General features: G+C 36.7%; 1 protein-coding gene and 1 long non-coding RNA gene across 2 annotated transcripts; both read left to right on the top strand.

Moving 5' to 3' along the window:
- Positions 1-8,956: 8,956 nt before the first annotated feature.
- LOC113469845 lies at positions 8,957-12,960 on the top strand. Its single transcript, XR_003393136.1, has 3 exons — positions 8,957-8,999; positions 12,067-12,226; positions 12,898-12,960. It is a non-coding gene; the product is annotated as an uncharacterized LOC113469845 (long non-coding RNA).
- Positions 12,961-13,938: 978 nt separating this feature from the next.
- On the top strand, positions 13,939-15,211 carry LOC108253107. Its single transcript, XM_017446459.1, has 2 exons — positions 13,939-13,952; positions 14,422-15,211. The coding sequence occupies exons 1-2, from the start codon at positions 13,939-13,941 to the stop codon at positions 15,209-15,211; spliced, it is 804 nt and encodes a 267-aa protein (XP_017301948.1).
- Positions 15,212-21,109: the final 5,898 nt, after the last annotated feature.

Raw genomic sequence — 21,109 nt, 5'->3', positions numbered from 1 at the left:
CCCCTACAACTACTGGACAATCTGAATTTTTATATCAACCTTGTTTTTTCAGTGGTCTGCCAAAGGGCTATATTTGGAAGCTTAGACCAGGGACCTTTAGTAGTCGCCTGCAAAAGAAAAACCTATGAATATGATAGAGACCCTCTAAACCAGTGGTTCTCAAACTTTTTTGTATGGCGCCCCCTTTGGGCATATTCATATTCTCATTTTTTCAACGGGTTACTTTCTGGTGTTCTCGTGTTGAGCCAGCACCTAAATGGGAAGTATTGTGTCTCTTCTCGCCCATCTGATGAGAGGCATACTACGGGATGGGCATGCTACGACACAGGCCACATGCGTCTAATGTAGCAGTTGTTTTATTGCTACGAAATAAAAACGGCGGTGGAACACTCATCTTAAAAAAAAAAAAAAAAGAAAATACGTTTGGTTGTTCAGGCAACTATATGCGCTACTGACAGTCGCGCGACTACGCTTCCAATGCACGACGGTACTCATGCAATCTCAGGAGATACACATTTACAAATCCTCTTTACGTCTTTTGACTAAAAATCTGACCATTTTCATCTGCCTGCTAGACGTGCAGCTACTGTGTGAAAGTTGCTTCATATGTAGAATTTTCAACAATCCTGAGAACTCGGAGGAAGTCAATCATTGTTTCTCTTTCTTTGAAAGAATCTTGAATTTCTACTAGATATGTACGTCGGCGATATTTTCTATTCTGATGGATTTCATCTGGTACGGTATTAACATTAACGCTGAGTACGTTCTCTCGTGACGGAGGATTACGTAAAAGTTGGTTAATGTTTGGAACTTTGGATAGCGTAACAGTCCGACTGGTTTTTATTGCACTTTTTTTGCTTCTCTTAGTGGAGTTATTGGTTCCAGTTGGTAGATCTGTTGTCTTCGGGAAATGAGATAGGTACCTGCATGTCTGCAGTTTTGTAGAAACGTATAACCTAAACCCATCCTTTTGGGGCTGTTTGGCCCTACTCCTAATAATAATAATAGTAATAGACTCTTGAGTGGAAGGTAACCACTAGGTGAGGTTAACGCCGGAGGCGTTCTTTACCACCTTTTTTCCTTTGATAATTTCTTCACTTTCTTGGTGAGATGATTACTCTCTTCTTTTGACTAACATCACTCTTGGATAATTGATATAGTTTTGGAAATACCCAGTTGACCACTAAAAACGCACAACACCCTGTTTAACTGTCGTCTGCTCAATGTCTAACAAATACAACACAAGCCATTAGCTGAAACCATTAACCAGATGGATAACTTCAGTAATATACCTAACACAGTACACCGTAATATACCCTTTTCCTTTGATAATTTCTTCACTTTCTTGGTGAGATGATTACTCTCTTCTTTTGACTAACATCACTCTTGGATAATTGATATAGTTTCGGAAATACCCAGTTGACCACTAAAAACGCACAACACCCTGTATAACTGTCTCTCATTGTCGTCTGCTCAATGTCTAACAAATACAACACAAGCCATTAGCTGAAACCATTAACCAGATGGATAACTTCAGTAATATACCTAACATAGTACACAGTAATATATCTAACACAGTACACAACATTCTAATAAACCTAAACCTAAGTGAACGTAGAGCTTTCAAATCCATGTAGAGATTCTTTGTCAGTGAGACTGACAATATAATTGATGACGGGCAGTCAAAAATCAATTTGAACAATCACAGGAGATTAATGGCTCTACTTAGTCAGTACTTGCAATCCTTACTTCGTTGGTGTTAGTACTTGGAATCCTTACTTTGTTTACCTTGTTTGAAGAATGTCTGACTAATATTGTTAGTGGTTTGTAGCTTACTCGTAAGTGTGGCGTTTGCCATTTTTGAGAGAAATTATCACAAACGTGTTTCCTTGATTCTATTAATTCTGATCATCTTATCTAAGTAAACTTACTGTTTAAGATCCGTTTTCATACTATCAAAGAGCCTTGTCACTTATGCGTTTTGAATTTAGCTTTTGCCATATTTATTAACATATTGTTTATCTGTCTTGTTTAAATGGGTACCTAATACCTATGTACGCCAAAAACTAAAATTTGGAAATGAACATTTAGGTACTTGTCAAATTAGCTTGCTGATGATGATGTAATACCATTACAGTCTAACTTTGAAGTTAAGATTGGCGGTATGGATTCTTCATTTTCCTGTACTTGAAATTACCCTAAACAATTACCTATTACTTTACCATCACCCCTAAAACAACCCTGTTAAAATTAAGCTACTCCCAGGGTTTAGTATTAAATATTCTACGTAATAATTATGTACGATTTTACAGTAATATCTCCCAGGCTAATGCCGCAGGATGCAGATTATCTCGTTTTAATACCTACGGTTTGGGAACAGAATTCGCCTGTTTTTCAGATTTTATTAGCCACCTCCGAACAACGCAACGGATACTTCCGACTAGCGGTCAAAACCTCTGGGAGCGAGAGACTGTCCATGATTAGAAGGTTTCACTGTAATAAACTTGATCTCATACACGATCAGTGATCAGAAATGACTCACTAATTTCACTCCTCTCCACCCACAACTCACATCTTGAGAGATTTCCAAAATTGGCTGGTTCAGAAGTGGATCACTAGACGATCTATCTGTATAGTTTGACTAACTATGTATGTTTTACAAAAATCCCTCCCAAACGGTTTGTCTGATTTCTATAACGATCAGCAAAAATGTTCACTGTTCAGCATCATATAAAGAAAATTTTCAGTTTGATCCACTAGTAGTAAAATTGGAAATTATTAGCAATGGGACATCCTGTTCTAAGCTGGCAGTCTAAAGCACTAATACCAACGTCCTACACCCGCTCATAGTACTAATTATGCAGATATTGACCTACTGATCTTGATGCTGGTTGCCATTAAAAAAGCGTTTGGGCGCCCAAACTTTCGGTCTGGTTTGAAAGCCAAATTTCAAAGAAATTTGGTTGACAACTTGACATGGTTATGGATGACTACCACAATCTTTATCTATCAACTAAATATTCCAAATAATATTCTACATATTTGGGTCTTGTATCTCGTATTTATCACTTTTCGGCGTCTAACCAAGATTAGACTCGATTTTTGGTTGAGAATTTTTTTTTTGAAATTTGGCAGGCAATTGAAAACTTTAAAGTTAAATATCTCAGTTTGATGATTTTCATTTATTGCCCTTTTTGCACCCAGCTCCTCATTTATTGGGGGCGAAATTGAGGAGCTGGGTGCAAAAAGGGAAACATGGATTTTTTGCCCTTTTTGCGTAAAACGGTTTTTTGAATAGAACGTGGTGCATAGAGCGCACCACGTTCTATTCAAAAAACCTTTTTTTTCGATGAGTTACAGCGTTTTTCGTAAACATACTTTTCAAGGATTTTGATGAAAAATTGAAAACTTTAAAGTTAAATATCTCAGTTTGATGATTTTCATTTATTGCCCTTTTTGCACCCAGCTCCTCATTTATTGGGCACTTTTTTATGAAGAGGTTTGATAGAGAGAACTGTAACAAAGGTCCTATCGTACCAAAACCGAAGAAAGGACAGGATAAATCAGTTCTATGCGGTTTGATTTCGTCGTTTCTCGCTATCGTGGCTTTCCACTACGTGCTCGATGCTTTATACCCCACTCTATGTTTACCCTAAGAAGCCATCCCTCTTTACCTGGATATCCTTGTTCCCGCCACTCACCCTCAGACCGTCCGACAGACCTGGGTCAAACGTTTGTGGAGGAAAAAACTTCAGACCCAGGTCTGTCAGACCGTGAGAGAGACCACGGTCTCGAGCTTTTTCCGCCACACACACACACGCTCACAGACGTGACAGACTGCAGTCTATCAGACCCAGGTCTGTCAGACTGTCTGAGCGTCAGTGGAGGGCTAGTAGGTATTCAACCAAACCAGACTGAGGTACGTCCACATTGGGGTGGTCGATCGACAGCGGTTAAAATCTGATCGACGGACAAGAATTTTGAATCCCCCGCTTTCATTATGTACTAGCCCAGTGGGAAGGAACTATAACCCAATAGGAAGGCCGAAGGCACTATCACTATCATTACCATCACTAGTTCATTACTATCACTCTCAGGAACAGTAAGCTGTGATTCTGGAGGCGGACACTCTTTAGTCCCAGTGGGAATCGAACCCGCGACCCAGCGCTTACAAGGCAGACGCGCTGCCCTCTAACCTAACTAGGCTTGTATTCAATACTTGCTTTACGAGTTCAGTTCGTCAAATGCTCGAATTGCTCACAGGTGTAGGAAGGAGGACAGGATAGGAGAAAGCCATCCATTCCGAAGATGAACCTTATCTGTTTGAGATACAAGTTCAACCTGGGCTCCGGGCGAAAATCGACACAGCTCGGCAGCGCTGCCGGGTCGCGCTGCCCGGCAGCTAGGATCGGAACGCCACCTTAAGGGAAACCTCAAATGGCGCGCCATCTTGAATATCCTATGGTCTAATACAGGACCTATCACGTCAAAAGAGGGGAAGCGAGCTTGAGAAGAGGGGGAATTTAAAAAGGAAAATAAGACTGTTGTTAATAGTATGTTGATTTAGAGGGGGGGGGGGAATTTTTGAAATGTGTGATTCTGATTTTTGGACCATCCGGTATACTAGGAGGTCCAACTTTACAGACTTCTGATAGTTTAGACTGAAATCTTATATTCTAACTAGACCGACCTTCACTCACCATCACCAAACGTGAGGACATTAGACATGTAGGTTCTAAAAATAGAAAATTGGAGCAATAGAAAGGTCCCAAAATTGGATTATGATATCTCCTTAGGTCCCAACGTTAGAAAGGTATACCTTTTCCATACTCAAAATATATCAGCTCCCATGGCGTAGCTTTTCTTCTCTCATTCCGTCGTGTCTTCTATGTTTAGACCAGAACTGAAACACGAATTCCAAACGGAGAGAAGAAATGTCTTTTGTATATGAGCGCACAGCGAAAGTTTGTCTACAGGGTGAGAGCGGTGTGATGGGGCTAGGAAATTACACCACTTGTAGATTTCTTTATGAGTTTAAAGACTTTAAAGTTATGTACATACATAGTCGACGCCGTCGATCGATGGTCGATAGACAAGGTGGATCGATGGTCGATAGACGAGGTGGATCGATGGTCGATAGACGAGGTAAATCTATGGTCGATAGACGAGGTGGATCGATGGTCGACAGACGAGGTGGATCAATGGTCGATAGACGAGGTGGATCGATGGTCGATAATAGACGAGGTGGATCAATGGTCGATAGACGAGGTGGATCAATGGTCGATAGACGAGGTGGATCGATGGTCGATAGACTAGGTGGATCGATGGTCGATAGACGAGGTGGATCAATGGTCGATAGACGAGGTGGATCGATGGTCGATAGACGAGGTGGATCAATGGTCGATAGACGAGGTGGATCAATGGTTGATAGACGAGGTGAATCTATGTTGTCGAGGCAGTGTACGGTTTCAGTCGACATTGATCGACGTCGTCCAGTTTGTGTGGACGCAGCTTAAAGTCACTGTCACTGAACATACATATAGTATATAACTACTAATCAAATGGAGGGGCTTTACCCTCCTTTCGGCAACAAGCTATCCGTGTTCTCACATTAACCTCAACCAGTTTGAGTACCTAGGTACGTATAGTAGAAGTGTAAAACTATAGTAGAAGGTACTAATTTAAGAAATTTATTAAATAAGGATTAAGGGAATTTTAAGGGATTTTCAAAAAAAAGTAAAAAATTTGAGGGATTTCTGGGATTTTTTTGGGCTTTGTCTGGGATTTTTTGTGGTCAATACTTTGCCCTATATCATCAAGAGTTTGCCCTATATCATCAAAAGTTTGCCCTATATCATCAAGAGTTTGCCCTATATCATCAATACTTTACCCTATATCATCAAGAGTTTGCCCTATATCATCAAAAGTTTGCCCTATATCATCAAGAGTTTACCCTATATCATCAAAAGTTTGTCCTATATCATTAACAGTTAGCTCTATATCATTAAGATCCATATCTCATTCAAGATTCAGCTCTATAATCTCTATATCAGTACTTGTAAAATTAGCACCAGTAGAATTATCACCTGTAAACCGCACTTTCATTGGTAAGTTCTTCGCCACATGATTCTGGTGAAGCTGTATTGGTTTCTTCTACTGTTTACCTTATATGCGTTTGGTATGTACTTTCGATTTCCAGTTCCAACTTTGAAATCTCTCACTAGCTGGTGACCGGTTTTGAGAATTATACTCATAATATTTCCTTCCCATCCGAATACTAACACATTTCTTCTCATTCCCTCCCAGGTTGAACACCACGCTCACGCCGGCTGGTCCGCCCCAAGCTCCTACTCCAGTGGTGGATGGGACTCCTACGGAGGAGGCGGTCATGATGCCCATGGTGCCTACTCCAACCAGGTTGGTACTAGTCCTGGACCTTTTTATTACATTATTATATGGTAGCTAAACCCAGTGTTAAGTGATATCGTAAAAATGACAAGATGTCATTTATTTTGTCAAAGTTTTAAATACATAATTAGAAAAACTAGACATAAGCCACTTTATTTATGAAGCTGGCTGTATGGCTGAAACTGAAACGAACCTTTAAGACCATTTTGCCAATGCAAAAAATACATAATGGGAGACTCAATGGACCCAGTATTCCCAAAACGAGATGAAATTCCCAAGACACACACAGACATAATAAAAACCAACTCCCAAACTCTAATAGATTTCGTGAGAATCGGACTAGGGACCCAGAAAGAAAGGAATCACACACCAACTCCATTCACAATGGAACGAGGAAATAATCATGGAAAAAATGGACGAAAAAAAACTAATCATGTTGCTGAGTTAATATTAATATGGTGGGTTACCTTATATGCGTTTGGTATGTACTTTCGATTTCCAGTTCCAACTTTGAAATCTCTCACTAGCTGGTGACCGGTTTTGAGAATTTTTCCTCATCTGCTGCAATGAATGGTGTTTGTTTTTAAAAAGGTGTCCACGTGCCAAAAGCTGCGGAGAAGAGTTTCAAACGGTTCAAGGGAGAAAATGGATGTGATTAAAGGTAGAAACACACTACCATCACGTCACGTGAAGTCAGAAAGATGTAGCTCAAAGTTTTCCCATAATATTTTAGGAAATTTCCTTTCGTTCGTTCGGAGAATTTTTTCCTCATCTGCTGCAATGAATGGTGTTTGTTTTTAAAAAGGTGTCCACGTGCCAAAAGCTGCGGAGAAGAGTTTCAAATGGTTCAAGGGAGAAAATGGATGTGATTAAAGGTAGAAACACACTACCATCACGTCACGTGAAGTCATGGGGAGTCAGAAAGATGTAGCTCAAAGTTTTCCCATAATATTTTAGGTAATTTCCTTTCGTTCGTTCAGAACAGCTACACTGTCACGTCACATGATACGATGGCTTTTGAATTTTGATATCTAATTATTTCGGACAAATTTCTGTTCAGAGAAATTTCTGTAAAAGCTTTATTTTGAAGACTTGATTACAAGGATATTACACAACAAACCCTAAAGTCACAGATTTACAGAAAAGATTACCCTTTTGAATTTTGATATCTAATTATTTCGGACAAATTTCTGTTCAGAGAAATTTCTGTAAAAGCTTTATTTTGAAGACTTGATTACAACGATATTACACAACAAACCCTAAAGTCACAGATTTACAGAAAAGATTACTATGGCAATTTTTGACTCAAACACCAAAAGTTACAGATCTCTGTTCAAAAATCTCCTCTCAATCTATTTGAAGAAATTCAAAAAATATACGAATCTTTTCCAAAAAGAAGAGATTTCTGAAAACCGTGAGCGTTTGGTGTTCTGTCCATAATGAAGATTCAAAATTCTTCAATGAACTTCTTGAGGAGACTATCAAAACTTTCCATTTTCCCATGTGTTCCGACTACTGGTCCATCTACTTCTCCTCCTTCTCTCACCTAGTCATCCCCATGCTCATTAATCCATTTTCCCATGTGTTCCGACTACTGGTCCATCTACTTCTCCTCCTTCTCTCACCTAGTCATCCCCATGCTCATTAACACCACCACCACCACATACTAGAACCACCTCTCAAAGTATACTTTCAATTTCTAATCACGCTACAGGGTGGTCGGAACAACTCGTCCAAACGGAGAACTTTGTCTACTTTCTCGCCTAGTAACCGGTCCTAAAACACCACCTTGTGGCGACCCGGTATGTCCAGTCTGGTTCTTGGCTTGCACTGGCCGTCTCTCCTCTACGGAGTAGAACTATTTTTTTATCCTCATTTATAAACCTAGTTCCGTTCAATTTTACTCTCACTTGAAGTTCATCTTTCGTGTTGATAACACATCGTTGTTTAAGTTTATCGAGTGCTTTTTCTATATCGATAGTTATGTGGAAGCAGACCGCAGTTTTGCTCCTCGGAGCCGTGATATGTTCGGTGGTGTGCGCCCCAGAGCCAGTCCTGGCTGAGCCCAAGGTAGGTTTTTGCCTTGTCTTTTGACGTACCTTTGATTTTTTTTCGGCTTCAGTAATAGCTTTTGCCTTTTCTTTTGGATATCTAGTATCTACCGTGGCTTTTGAGTTTTTTCGGCTTCAGTAACAGGTTTTGCTTTTTCTTTTTTCCGCGTCTTTTGACGTGCCTTTGAGTTTTTTCGGCTTCAATTGCTTTTGTCTTTTTATTTGGATAGTAAATATTTATCTAGTATGCTTTTGATTTTGAGTGTGATTTTGTAGTGATTCTTTCATTAGATTTTTGTTTTTTCATTCTCTTAAATAGTCATTTTCTTGGGTGTCATTTTGAATACTTTGCTTTGCTTTAAATTTTCCTAATATTTCCGACTTCACTTTATTGTTTATCCTTTTTCAACGTTTCGACCTAATACCTTTTCTTCAATGAGTTTACTAATAAATGTTGAAATAAAATGTTCAAAAGTTTTAAATTTTTAATTTTAATGTTCGGTGGTGTGCGCCCCAGAGCCAGTCCTGGCTGAGCCCAAGGTAGGTTTTTGCCTTGTCTTTTGACGTACCTTTGATTTTTTTCGGCTTCAGTAATAGCTTTTGCCTTTTCTTTTGGATATCTAGTATCTACCGTGCCTTTTGAGTTTTATTCCAGCTTCAGTAACAGGTTTTGCTTTTTCTTTTTTCCGCGTCTTTTGACGTGCCTTTGAGTTTTTTCGGCTTTAATTGCTTTTGTCTTTTCTTTTGGATAGTAAATATTTATCTAGTATGCTTTTGATTTTGAGTGTGATTTTCTAGTGATTCTTTTATTAGATTTTTGTTTTTTCATTCTCTTAAATAGTCTTTTTCTTGGGTGTGATTAAGAATACTTTGCTTTGCTTTAAATTTTCCTAATATTTCCGACTTCACTTTATTGTTTATCCTTTTTCAACGTTTCGACCCAATACCTTTTCTTCAATGAGTTTACTAATAAAATGTTTTGAAAGCCTCGCAGTAGAGTTCAAGTTTTCAAAAGTTTTTAATTTTTAACCTCTTACAGAAAGCAGTGTTTATTAACATATGTATTCTCCACATCCATCCAATCCACTCCTTTATCTTCGATATCCTTTCTTATCTTCTCTTAGAAGTTTAGATTAAGCTTAGGATAAGAAATTCTTTGTAGAAAAAAATTGATACCAAATAAAACATACCTATACCTATACCTATCATGTCACTGTACCTCATTCTTGGTCTTGGTCCTTCTGGTTTATACTCATAAATTGTGCAAGACAACAATATATTGATACTAAAGGAATAATTTGGTCCTTTGAGCTGGATACAAGAAGCTAAAATCAAAAGACATTAACTTGTACTAGTCCTGGACCTTTTTATTACATTATTATATGGTAGCTAAACCCAGTGTTAAGTGATATCGTAAAAATGACAAGATGTCATTTGTCAAAGTTTTAAATACATAATTAGAAAAAAAAGACCTAAGCAACTTTATTTACGAAGCTGGCTGTATGACTGAAACAGAAACGAACCTTAAGACCATTTTGCCAATGCAAAAAATACATAATGGGAGACCCAATGGACCCAGTATTCCCAAAACGAGATGAAATTCCCAAGACACACAGACATAATAAAGACCAACTCCCAAACTCTAATAGATTTCGTGAGAATTGGACTCGGGACCCAGAAAAAAAGGAATCACACACCAACTCCATTCACAATGGAACGAGGAAATAATGATGGAAAAAATGGACGAAAAAAAAACTAATCATGTTGCTGAGTTAATATTAATATGGTGGGATGTGCTCAAGACTTGTAATATGTTTGGGTGTATATTATCTATATTGGCATATGGGTTTGATTCTCTGACCAGAATATTGTCAGGAGTGCTCTACCATTTATTTCGGACATATGAGTGAAACCCTTCTTGGGAGATCTCAATGAATTTTGTGCTACAATAGTGGATCCTGGATCCCTTGTTTATTTAGCTGAGATACCGAAAAATTTCACTATCTCCACCATCTAACTTGATATTTTGGGTTCTAATTTGTAAAGATCCTCTATGCTTTACCAAGAAGAATTAGATAATACTCATATAATGGATGTACTGCAATTTTTGGAAAATATGATAAAAGGAGAGTTGAAGATACTGTACCAATAATCTAATTTGTAAAGATCCTCTATGCTTTACAAAGAAGAATTAGATAATACTCATATAATGGATGTACTGCAATTTTTGGAAAATATGACAAAAGGAGAGTTGAAGATACTGTACCAATTCTGACTTAGCAACAATATGCTGGAGAAATTTAAAGCCAAAGAGATGTAATAGAGGAAAAAGAGGAACATAAAAGAGATATCATGGGAAAGTTTCCTTGTAAAAAAAATACGCATTATACATGTAAGAAAACTGTGGAATCACTTAAAGATGTGTATTTTGCCAGTATGAACAATCTATCGAGCATGGTTCTAGTTGTAAAAATGCACACGATAAAAAGAAAAACAAACTAAAACCTCCTTCAGAGATAGCATCTTCATGCTAGATATTACAAGAACTACCTATACGAGTATACTAGAACTCTTTTGATATTATCTCTCATAAATGCATATCCATTAGATTACGTACCAGAAACCATAAACCCAATGATGATCAAGTACTTTAGATAACATTAATCGTCATAAATAGATATTAGAACTGATAAAGATAACTATCTTTCCACTTTCTCGTTCTGTTCATAGATCAGCAAAGAATATGAAATGCAATTAAAATTGTTCTCTATGACTGTTTGAATTATCAATGACTGTTTTAATTGAGTTATGCGAGTAATTAGTGTAGGTACTTGTATTCGCACTTGAAAGTATGCAGATGTTATTCAACAGTTCTAGATGGATTGTTCTTTATTATTTGCTCTTACTAGTAGTTCAGTTATCTTGATAATTAGATGGGTACCAATTAAAATTGTTCTCTATGACTGTTTGAATTATCAATGACTGTTTTAATTGAGTTATGCGAGTAATTAGTGTAGGTACTTGTATTCGTACTTGAAAGTATGCAGATGTTATTCAACAGTTCTAGATGGATTGCTCTTTATTATTTGCTCTTACTAGTAGTTCAGTTCTTATCTTGATAATTAGATGGGTATCAAAGTTCTTTTGTTTGTTACTTTCTTTGCATTGTACTTTCTTTATTAATAAATTTAAGGCTGTTCGGCCAGTCGTGATCAAATAATGTTACGCACATTAAAATTTAATTGAAGGAGCAGATATTTCCATTTTTTCCTCCCTCATCCTTTCTTCTTTTTTTTATTATTATTATCTTTTTTGTATGTTCTGTTCTGTCTTTTGTTAAAAAATAATTCCTTCTGTGCTTCATCCTATGTACCTTAATCAGTTTTTCTTGCTAAATTGGTCAATCTAACATTGTTCATTTTCAGTCATAAACTTTTTTTTATTATTATTATCTTTTTTGTATGTTCTGTTCTGTCTTTTGTTAAAAAATAATTCCTTCTGTGCTTCATCCTATGTACCTCGATCAGTTTTTCTTGCTAAATTGGTCAATCTAACATTGTTCATTTTCAGTCATAAGTCTCATTTCCATCTCCTTCTTGTGTTTCAGCCGGCTGAGGACCAGTTTGACGCCAAACTGTCCGAATGTCTCGACAAAGACTCCATCTCGTGTGCCCAAATCCAGATGTACAGAAAGGTCCGCTCCTTCTTCAGCTCGGAATCCATCGACCTCTTCGCCGGAATCAGTCTGGTCAAGAACCCATCTGCTGGTGAGTTGACTTCGTTTGGAACCCTATGGATTTGAACTCCTGGTTTGGCCACTTTGAGATTAAATTTTGACTCTCCAATCTTTATTGAACTGACCCAGCCCAGTTAGCTAGGAAAGTAGAGCGCCTTTCATTCAGCTCGGAATCCATCGACCTCTTCGCCGGAATCAGTCTGGTCAAGAACCCATCTGCTGGTGAGTTGACTTCGTTTGGAACCCTATTGATTTGAACTCCTGGTTTGGCCACCTTGAGATTGAATTTTGACTCTCCAATCTTTATTGAACTGACCCAGCCCAGTTAGCTAGGAAAGTAGGGCGCCTTTCGGTCCAGGGTGAACTTTATCCTAAACAGATGAGGTTTTTTCTCGGAACGGCTGGTTCTCTCCTACACTTTCCTCTTCTCTTCGATTTAGGGATTATAAGACCTTCGTTGTTACAAGGTTTCGTTCTCTCCTACCCTTTCCTCTTCTCTTCGATTTACGGGTTATAAGACCTTCGTTTGTACAGTTCCCTCTATCTTCTTCTTCCGCGCCTTTTCCTGTGTTCAGAAGGGGTCAGCCTCTCAATCAGTCCTAGCTAGGGTCCTCCCTCTATCAAACTCATAAAAAAATCTCGTGGATTTTTTTCCTTCCTTTTTCCGCTTTCACCAAAACTGCTCTCCTTTCCCATTTTCAGAGAAATCCGGACGTGCCCTGAACGACCAACTTGAGGAGAACGAAATCCTCAACTCCGCCGACGAATACCTATGCTAATATGCCATTCTTCTGAATAGAATGCTCTTCTGAATAGTAGCTTGGTGCTATGTATGTGATTACTGATTATCTGTTGGGCATCTACTATTGTGTGAGTATGAATGATGGGTATTTGGTATGCTTTTATATGCCTGTCGTTTGTTATGTGAGTTACACGCATGTTATTTTTGACATGTGTGAATTTGGTTCCGTTTTTTTCTAATTTATTTTGGTCAGTAGGTCCGTTTTTTTTTCGTCAGTTTTGCATTGTACATACACTGATGACTTGATGAGATTCTGGTATTGATTATTTCTAGTATGTCTTCTTCTATTCGGGGTCTTCTTCTTTTTTCTCTTCTTCTTTTTCTTCTTCTTCTTCTGCTCCTCCTCCTCCTTCTTTTTCTTTTATTCTTACTTTCAATCATTGATTTAGACCTTAGTTAATGTCTTCGAGATCTCTTTTGATCTTCTTTATTATCTCTCGTATCTTCAGAAGTTGGTAGATTTCAATTTTGAATTATTGATTCTTTTTATTTTCATTATTACTATATTTTTTGAGATAAAATTCCATGCCTCGGCTGGGATCGAACCCACGCCCTCCTGTTTACCAGGCGAGCGTCTTGACCACTACACCACCGAGGCAGGTTGTACCTTGGAACCGCTTTCGCATTACTTTAAAGAACATTCTTTTCTATCCATGCCTATGCAGGAACGGAAAACTTCGGTCAGAAAATTTCCGCCCTGGCCGGGATTCATGGACGGAATTTTTGCCACCACATACGTTCCGAAGATCTGAGTGTCAGTGGCCGAATTAAAGCACCTTGCGAGGAGTTGAAAGCACCTTTTAAAAGCACCAGCCTCAAATTCCATGCCTCGGCTGGGATCGAACCCACGCCCTCCTGTTTACCGGGCTCCTCCTAAGCCTCGGAGTGGGGAAAATGACAGCCTAGACGTAGATCTTGTCATGTTTACTGTTGAGGTAAAAATGGCAGCGAGAAAGTAGGAAAGAGTTGTGAACACGCAAAGGAATCCCAGACGAAATTTCACAAAAAAGCATGGTATGGCTTGTCACTTGTCACCCTACCCTAATGACGGCCATTCACGCGCAGACCGTCTGACAGACACAGGTCTGATGTATTTGGAGCTCTATTGTGGTGGTCAAATTCTCAAATAAATGATAATACCATAATGGCTTACCTTATTTTATAATTGACTAGGGTTCTTTGTGGTCCATTGGTCAATTATAAAATAAGGTAAGCCATTATCTAGTTTGGGTGTCTAATATGAATCTAATTAATAATGATAATACCATTTCATATATCCTGGCTGAACGAGTATTTTCGGACCAAATCTCCCCTTTGCCCATCCTATTGGAGAAGATCTAATTGGACTCATTGGAATTTCCCTTTCTATTCTCATCAGATCCTTGTTTTTCTAACTTGTTTTTAACCATTAATGATCATTATAGCCTCTCTATCATCAATACTTTGCCCTATATCATCAAGAGTTTACCCTATATCATCAAAAGTTTGCCCTATATCATCAAGAGTTTGCCCTATATCATCAATACTTTACCCTATATCATCAAGAGTTTGCCCTATATCATCAAAAGTTTGCCCTATATCATCAAGAGTTTGCCCTATATCATCAAAAGTTTGCCCTATATCATCAAGAGTTTGCCCTATATCATCAAAAGTTTGCCCTATATCATCAAGAGTTTGCCCTATATCATCAAAAGTTTGCCCTATATCATCAAGAGTTTGCCCTATATCATCAAAAGTTTGCCCTATATCATCAAGAGTTTGCCCTATATCATCAAAAGTTTGCCCTATATCATCAAGAGTTTGCCCTATATCATCAAAAGTTTGCCCTATATCATCAAGAGTTTGCCCTATATCATCAAAAGTTTGCCCTATATCATCAAGAGTTTGCCCTATATCATCAATACTTTACCCTATATCATCAAGAGTTTGCCCTATATCATCAAAAGTTTGCCCTATATCATCAAGAGTTTGCCCTATATCATCAAAAGTTTGCCCTATATCATCAAGAGTTTGCCCTATATCATCAAAAGTTTGCCCTATATCATCAAGAGTTTGCCCTATATCATCAAAAGTTTGCCCTATATCATCAAGAGTTTGCCCTATATCATCAAAAGTTTGCCCTATATCATCAAGAGTTTGCCCTATATCATCAAAAGTTTGCCCTATATCATCAAGAGTTTGCCCTATATCATCAAAAGAGTCAGAAAGATGTAGCTCAAAGTTTTCCCATAATATTTTAGGTAATTTCCTTTCGTTCGTTCAGAACAGCTACACTGTCACGTCACATGATACGATGGCTTTTGAATTTTGATATCTAATTATTTCGGACAAATTTCTGTTCAGAGAAATTTCTGTAAAAGCTTTATTTTGAAGACTTGATTACAACGATATTACACAACAAACCCTAAAGTCACAGATTTACAGAAAAGATTACTATGGCAATTTTTGACTCAAACACCAAAAGTTACAGATCTCTGTTCAAAAATCTCCTCTCAATCTATTTGAAGAAATTCAAAAAATATACGAATCTTTTCCAAAAAGAAGAGATTTCTGAAAACCGTGAGCGTTTGGTGTTCTGTTCAGATACTGGCAATTTTTGCTCTGGTCAAAGGAAACTTGGACAAAACAATACCACTTGTCCAAAAATATACAAAATTTTAAATAATAACTATAAATATACTAAAAAATACAATAGGTACATACAAATCTAAAATGGTTCAGTATACAAGATCATGAGATAGGACAATCTAGACAACAAGAAAGTAAAAACGGATATCAAAAACAATAACAAAAATATATGGAAAGAAAAAAAATGAGCTCTCAACATAGAGCGGAACTGAAAGTTCGTGAAGTAGTCAAGAATGAAAACAAAAGTCAATTAAATAGAACCTTCATCAAGATACACATCCGCAATATAGGCAAGGTAAGGAACATTAAAAAAAGAGAACACTGCATGTCTATAAGGTTAATTAAAGTAAAAAGAAAGTGAAATGTTGAACACATAAACTGCCAGTGATGCTAGTGAACTGTTTGATATTTGTAAAATATTAATGTAAATTTCATGAGGAATATTAAATGTGTTGTGTGTGCGAAATTAATCTGGTCATGAAATATTATACAGGATAGGCCTGATCAATATGCTAGTCCTTGGCAATGGACGTTCCAACTAGTGTCAGTACATTCCCATTTTCTAAACATCTTGTCATAGCGTATCTAGAGAAACATTATCCTGAAATCGACCATTGATATGTACGAAGACATTCAGTTCCACTTACTGGATCTAAGATGTTAACTTTCTAAAATGTTTGAAAGTTACACTGGACAAACACTCCTACGCGATATAGCTTTGCTCGTTTGTAACTTTTTAATCACATATGATCAGCAACTAAGTGTAACTATCGGTAAACTAGCAATCACTACAATCAGACACTATCTATCTATTTATGAGATGAGGGCTTTTTATGTATGAATCAGTGAATCTATTTATCTTTATGGATGAGAGCTGTAACAAGATCATTTAATGAGATACTGGCAATTTTTGCTCTGGTCAAAGGAAACTTGGACAAAACAATACCACTTGTCCAAAAATATACAAAATTTTAAATAATAACAAAAATGATAACTATGAATATACTAAAAAATACAATAGGTACATACAAATCTAAAATGGTTCAGTATACAAGATCATGAGATAGGACAATCTAGAATTCTAGACAACAAGAAAGTAAAAACGGATATCAAAAACAATAAGAAAAAATATATGGAAAGAAAAAAATGAGCTCTCAACATAGAGCGGAACTGAAAGTTCGTGAAGTATTCAAGAATGAAAACAAAAGTCAATTAAATAGAACCTTCATCAAGATACACATCCGCAATATAGGCAAGGCAAGGAACATTAAAAAAGAGAACACTGCATGTCTATAAGGTTAATTAAAGTAAAAAGAAAGTGAAATGTTGAACACATAAACTGCTAGTGAACTGTTTGATATTTGTAAAATATTAATGTAAATTTCATGAGGAATATTAAAAATGTGTTGTGTGTGCGAAATTAATCTGGTCATGAAATATTATACAGGATAGGCCTGATCAATATGCTATTCCTTGGCAATGGATGTTCCAACTAGTGTCAGGGTACATTCCCATTTTCTAAACACCTTGTCATAGCGTATCTAGAGAAATAATTATTATCCTGAAACCGACCATCGATATGTACGAAGACATTCAAGAGAGAGAGATCATGATTATAATTGTGCAAGACAACAATATATTGATACTAAAGGAATAATTTGGTCCTTTGAGCTGGATACAAGAAGCTAAAATTAAAAGACATTAATTTGTACTAGTCCTGGACCTTTTTATTACATTCTTATATGGTAGCTATAGCTAAACCCAGTGTTAAGTGATATCGTAAAAATGACAAGATGTCATTTTGTCAAAGTTTTTAATACATATGTAATTAGAAAAACTAGACATAAGCAACTTTATTTACGAAGCTGGCTGTATGGCTGAAACTGTTCCACTTACTGGATCTAAGATGTTAACTTTCTAAAATGTTTGAAAGTTACACTGGACAAACACTCCTACGCGATATAGCTTTGCTCATTTGTAACTTTTTAATCACATATGATCAGCAAACTAAGTGTAACTATCGGTAAACTAGCAATCACTACAATCAGAACAAGAAGCTGTCCCAGCACCATCAACCACACCACGAAGTGGTAAGCAAAACCCGCGAAAGTCACAATCGATACGCTCGAAAAGGCCTTAGCCAGCCTAGTTACGTAGCTTAGTTGGTAGCTCGTCTGCCTTGTAAGCGCTAGGTCGCTAGATTTCTGCCCGGGGACTTTATCCTGAAGGATTGAGGTTCGTACCTTGGAACGGCTGGCTTTCTCCTATCCTGCCTTCCTTTTCTCTTCGATTTCGGGATGAGACCTACGTTGTTACAGCTTCCTCCACCAAACCTCTTACAGAAAGCAGTGTTTATTAACATATGTATTCTCCACATCCATCCAATCCACTCCTTTATCTTCGATATCCTTTCTTATCATGTCACTGTACCTCATTCTTGGTCTTCCCTGTGGTCTTGATCCTTCTGGTTTGTACTCATAATATCTCTAGTAGCGCGGTCAAACTTTCTTGACTTGGCGGGGCGGAGCGCTACCGCGCTCCTTGTCCTAACATAATCCTCCTACCCAAAAGAAATATTTTCACATTTGCCTGTCGAATAAATAGAGGATTTGCAAAGTTTGTGTGCTGTGCTTTATGTATTTCTTTAGTTGGTTGGTCTTTGGTTCAATAAAGAAGTGCTATATTACTTGCGATTTATATCAATAAAGAGTTCCTCTTTTATACTGTTAGCATGATGGTACTCCTCAACCTAAGCTGTCTGTCTAAAATAATAGAGCACTACTTATTTCTATGTACTTATTTTACAATGTTGGCGTAGGTGCTGTCAGAACTAGAAAACTTATAATGGAGCTTATAAGCTTGACTTATAATCTTATATTATAAAAACAAGATCCATTCACTCATTCACATTTCATATTCACACACTGATCGCTCTATCTCAAGAACCACAACACCTAGTAATTTATTATTTTCTAACAGACGTAAGAGATATTTTGAGTTTCCATATGGGAGTTCTCATTAATCTACGAACAACTAGGTATAGTTGAGAATAAATAGATCTTATCTAATTTGTCTTATCTCTGATGCCATGTTTAATAGGCCTCCCAGGATAGTAAATCTTTCTGCAGACAAGTAAATCTCGATCTTGGGCATCAGCTTTCAGTTGTTCATCAGGTTCTTCTACTTCTTTCCCATCATCTTCTTCATTCCTGGAAAGTCCTCCGATATTACGTTCATTACTTTCTTTTTCAAACAAGTCTAGAATGTCCTTTAAACTCTCCACATTCTCAACACTGTCACCATTGATTTCTATTCCTGTTATGTTGTCGTTCATATCTCGAAATTCTTCTATGTGATCTTCAAGTTCAGTTAATGGGTCAAGGTCATTGTTGATCGCTCCAAGTTCCAATCTCACGGATTCCCACACATCTATTATTAGAATTTCATTTTCTAATCTACCTATCTTGATATTTTGTTCACATGTTTCGGCGCAATCTGCAACTTTCTACACACGAGAGTACACATAAGGTCATGGCATGACGGCTCCCATGCTTATATCACAGTATTGTGGCGTAGACCACGCTATGGAAAGTGAACGGCAGACGATCTTTGGCACTTTTGGTATAGCGAATACATATTTGATTACTTTGGTATAAGAGACCGCTTTGGTAGTTATTGGTTCTATTGCAGGGATGCAGGGTTGCTAGTTGCTATGATTTGATTTTTTCAAAGAGGTTTGATATAGTACTAGCTGAATTCGTCGCTTCGCTCCGGAATCCCGCTAGTTCATCCCGAGGCATGGCCAAACTTGTGGAAAAGGCATGGCCGAACTTGTAGTCGCTCCGGAATCCCGCTAGTTCATCCCGAGGCATGGCCAAACTTGTGGAAAAGGCATGGCCGAACTTGTAGTTAACAAATTAAAAACATAAACGAAACTCAAATATTACTTTTTTTACTTTTCCTTAGGATACTTGATCTTTGTGTACACGACTGACCTTTACCTTTCCATAGCTTTCTTTTGCATACTTTTTTTTTTCTTGAGTGAACTCTTTGGTAACTCTTGGTACTATTGCTTGTGACTCGTTTTGCAGTATTTACTAATAGCTTATATTGTTACTTTCCTTTTTCTCTTTAGATCCTTTACGATACTAGTTTATTTTTCCTCCTGCGGTTTGCATTCCACATAACTTCACGGTGTTTCCTTTTTTTATCTTCCATTATTACTGTAATATCTACCGCCTTTGCAGTCTTATTTCTGTGCTTGTCTTTTTTCCAATTTCTCTAGTTACATTTCTCCTATACATGTAATAAGTTGTACATGTTTATTTTTCATATACCGCGCACAAATATACGTAATTTTATTCAACTTCCTAACTAATCTGTTTTATATATTACCAAACTCTTTCATACAGTTTAATTTCTTTTGTTCTACTCTAACTATGTAGTGCCATATTTCTTTACACAAGAACCAAAAGCTTCTTTTAGAATTCGTTTTAATCAAAATGATAACTCTTTCATACAGTTTAATTTCTTTTGTTCTACTCTAACTATGTAGTGCCATATTTCTTTACACAAGAACCAAAAGCTTCTTTTAGAGTTCGTTTTAATCAAAATGACACCTTTAAAATAAGCTCTATCTCCCTTTTATTGTTTTCTTGACCCTCTCAATAATTGTTCCTGTTAATAATTTTAATTTTCTAATTTTAATTATTATTGAAACTCATCTCTTAATTTATTTACGTTTCTTGTTATCTTCCTGTTAATAATTTTAATTTTCTAATTTTAATTATTATTGAAACTCATCTCTTAATTTATTTACGTTTCTTGTTATCTTTTTTTTTTTCTAATTGTCTTCACATGTTATATACCTCATTATTGTTTTCAATTTATTTTACATTTTGTACATAAAACTAGTCTACCTATAATAATTTGTTATTTTTTAAAAATGACATTTTCTTTAAAAATATCGGTTGCTTTCTTCAGGACTTGTCAGCAAATAAGATGATAATTTATTGCTGATCCTTTTTGTTCTACTGATTTTCTAATTTCTGTCCAATTAAAATAGTATCTTCTGTTTCAATGAAAAAATATTGAAATAGCTACTTTTTCGTTCTGTACATCAATCTTCACAATTTCATTTAAACATCTGTTTTTATCAATATTAGCCCTTTATCTATTTGTTTTTCTATCCACTACTAGTACAATCAAGCAACTGATTTTTTTTAGGAGATGCATTTTTAGTGTAAATAATAATTACGAGTATCTTGAATATTAATGTTTTCTCTTGTATCGTTTAATATTTTTTTATTCAAATTTCAAAATAAACAATTTATTATGCTTTCATGAATTAATCGCTTGTTTTTATTATGCATTTTTTTTTTCTCAGGACTAAAGAATACATATTTTGACGATACTAAAGTCTCGTTTGGAATATTGGGAGAAACACCACCGCTGCTGGTGGCTTAGAAATTTATCATTAGCTGA

The sequence above is a fragment of the Diaphorina citri genome, unplaced genomic scaffold, assembly GCF_000475195.1.
Source record: "Diaphorina citri unplaced genomic scaffold, Diaci psyllid genome assembly version 1.1 scaffold1257, whole genome shotgun sequence".
Taxonomy (NCBI): domain Eukaryota; kingdom Metazoa; phylum Arthropoda; class Insecta; order Hemiptera; family Psyllidae; genus Diaphorina; species Diaphorina citri.
Note: the sequence above shows the minus strand (reverse complement) of the source record. Positions and strands in the feature narration are given on the sequence as shown.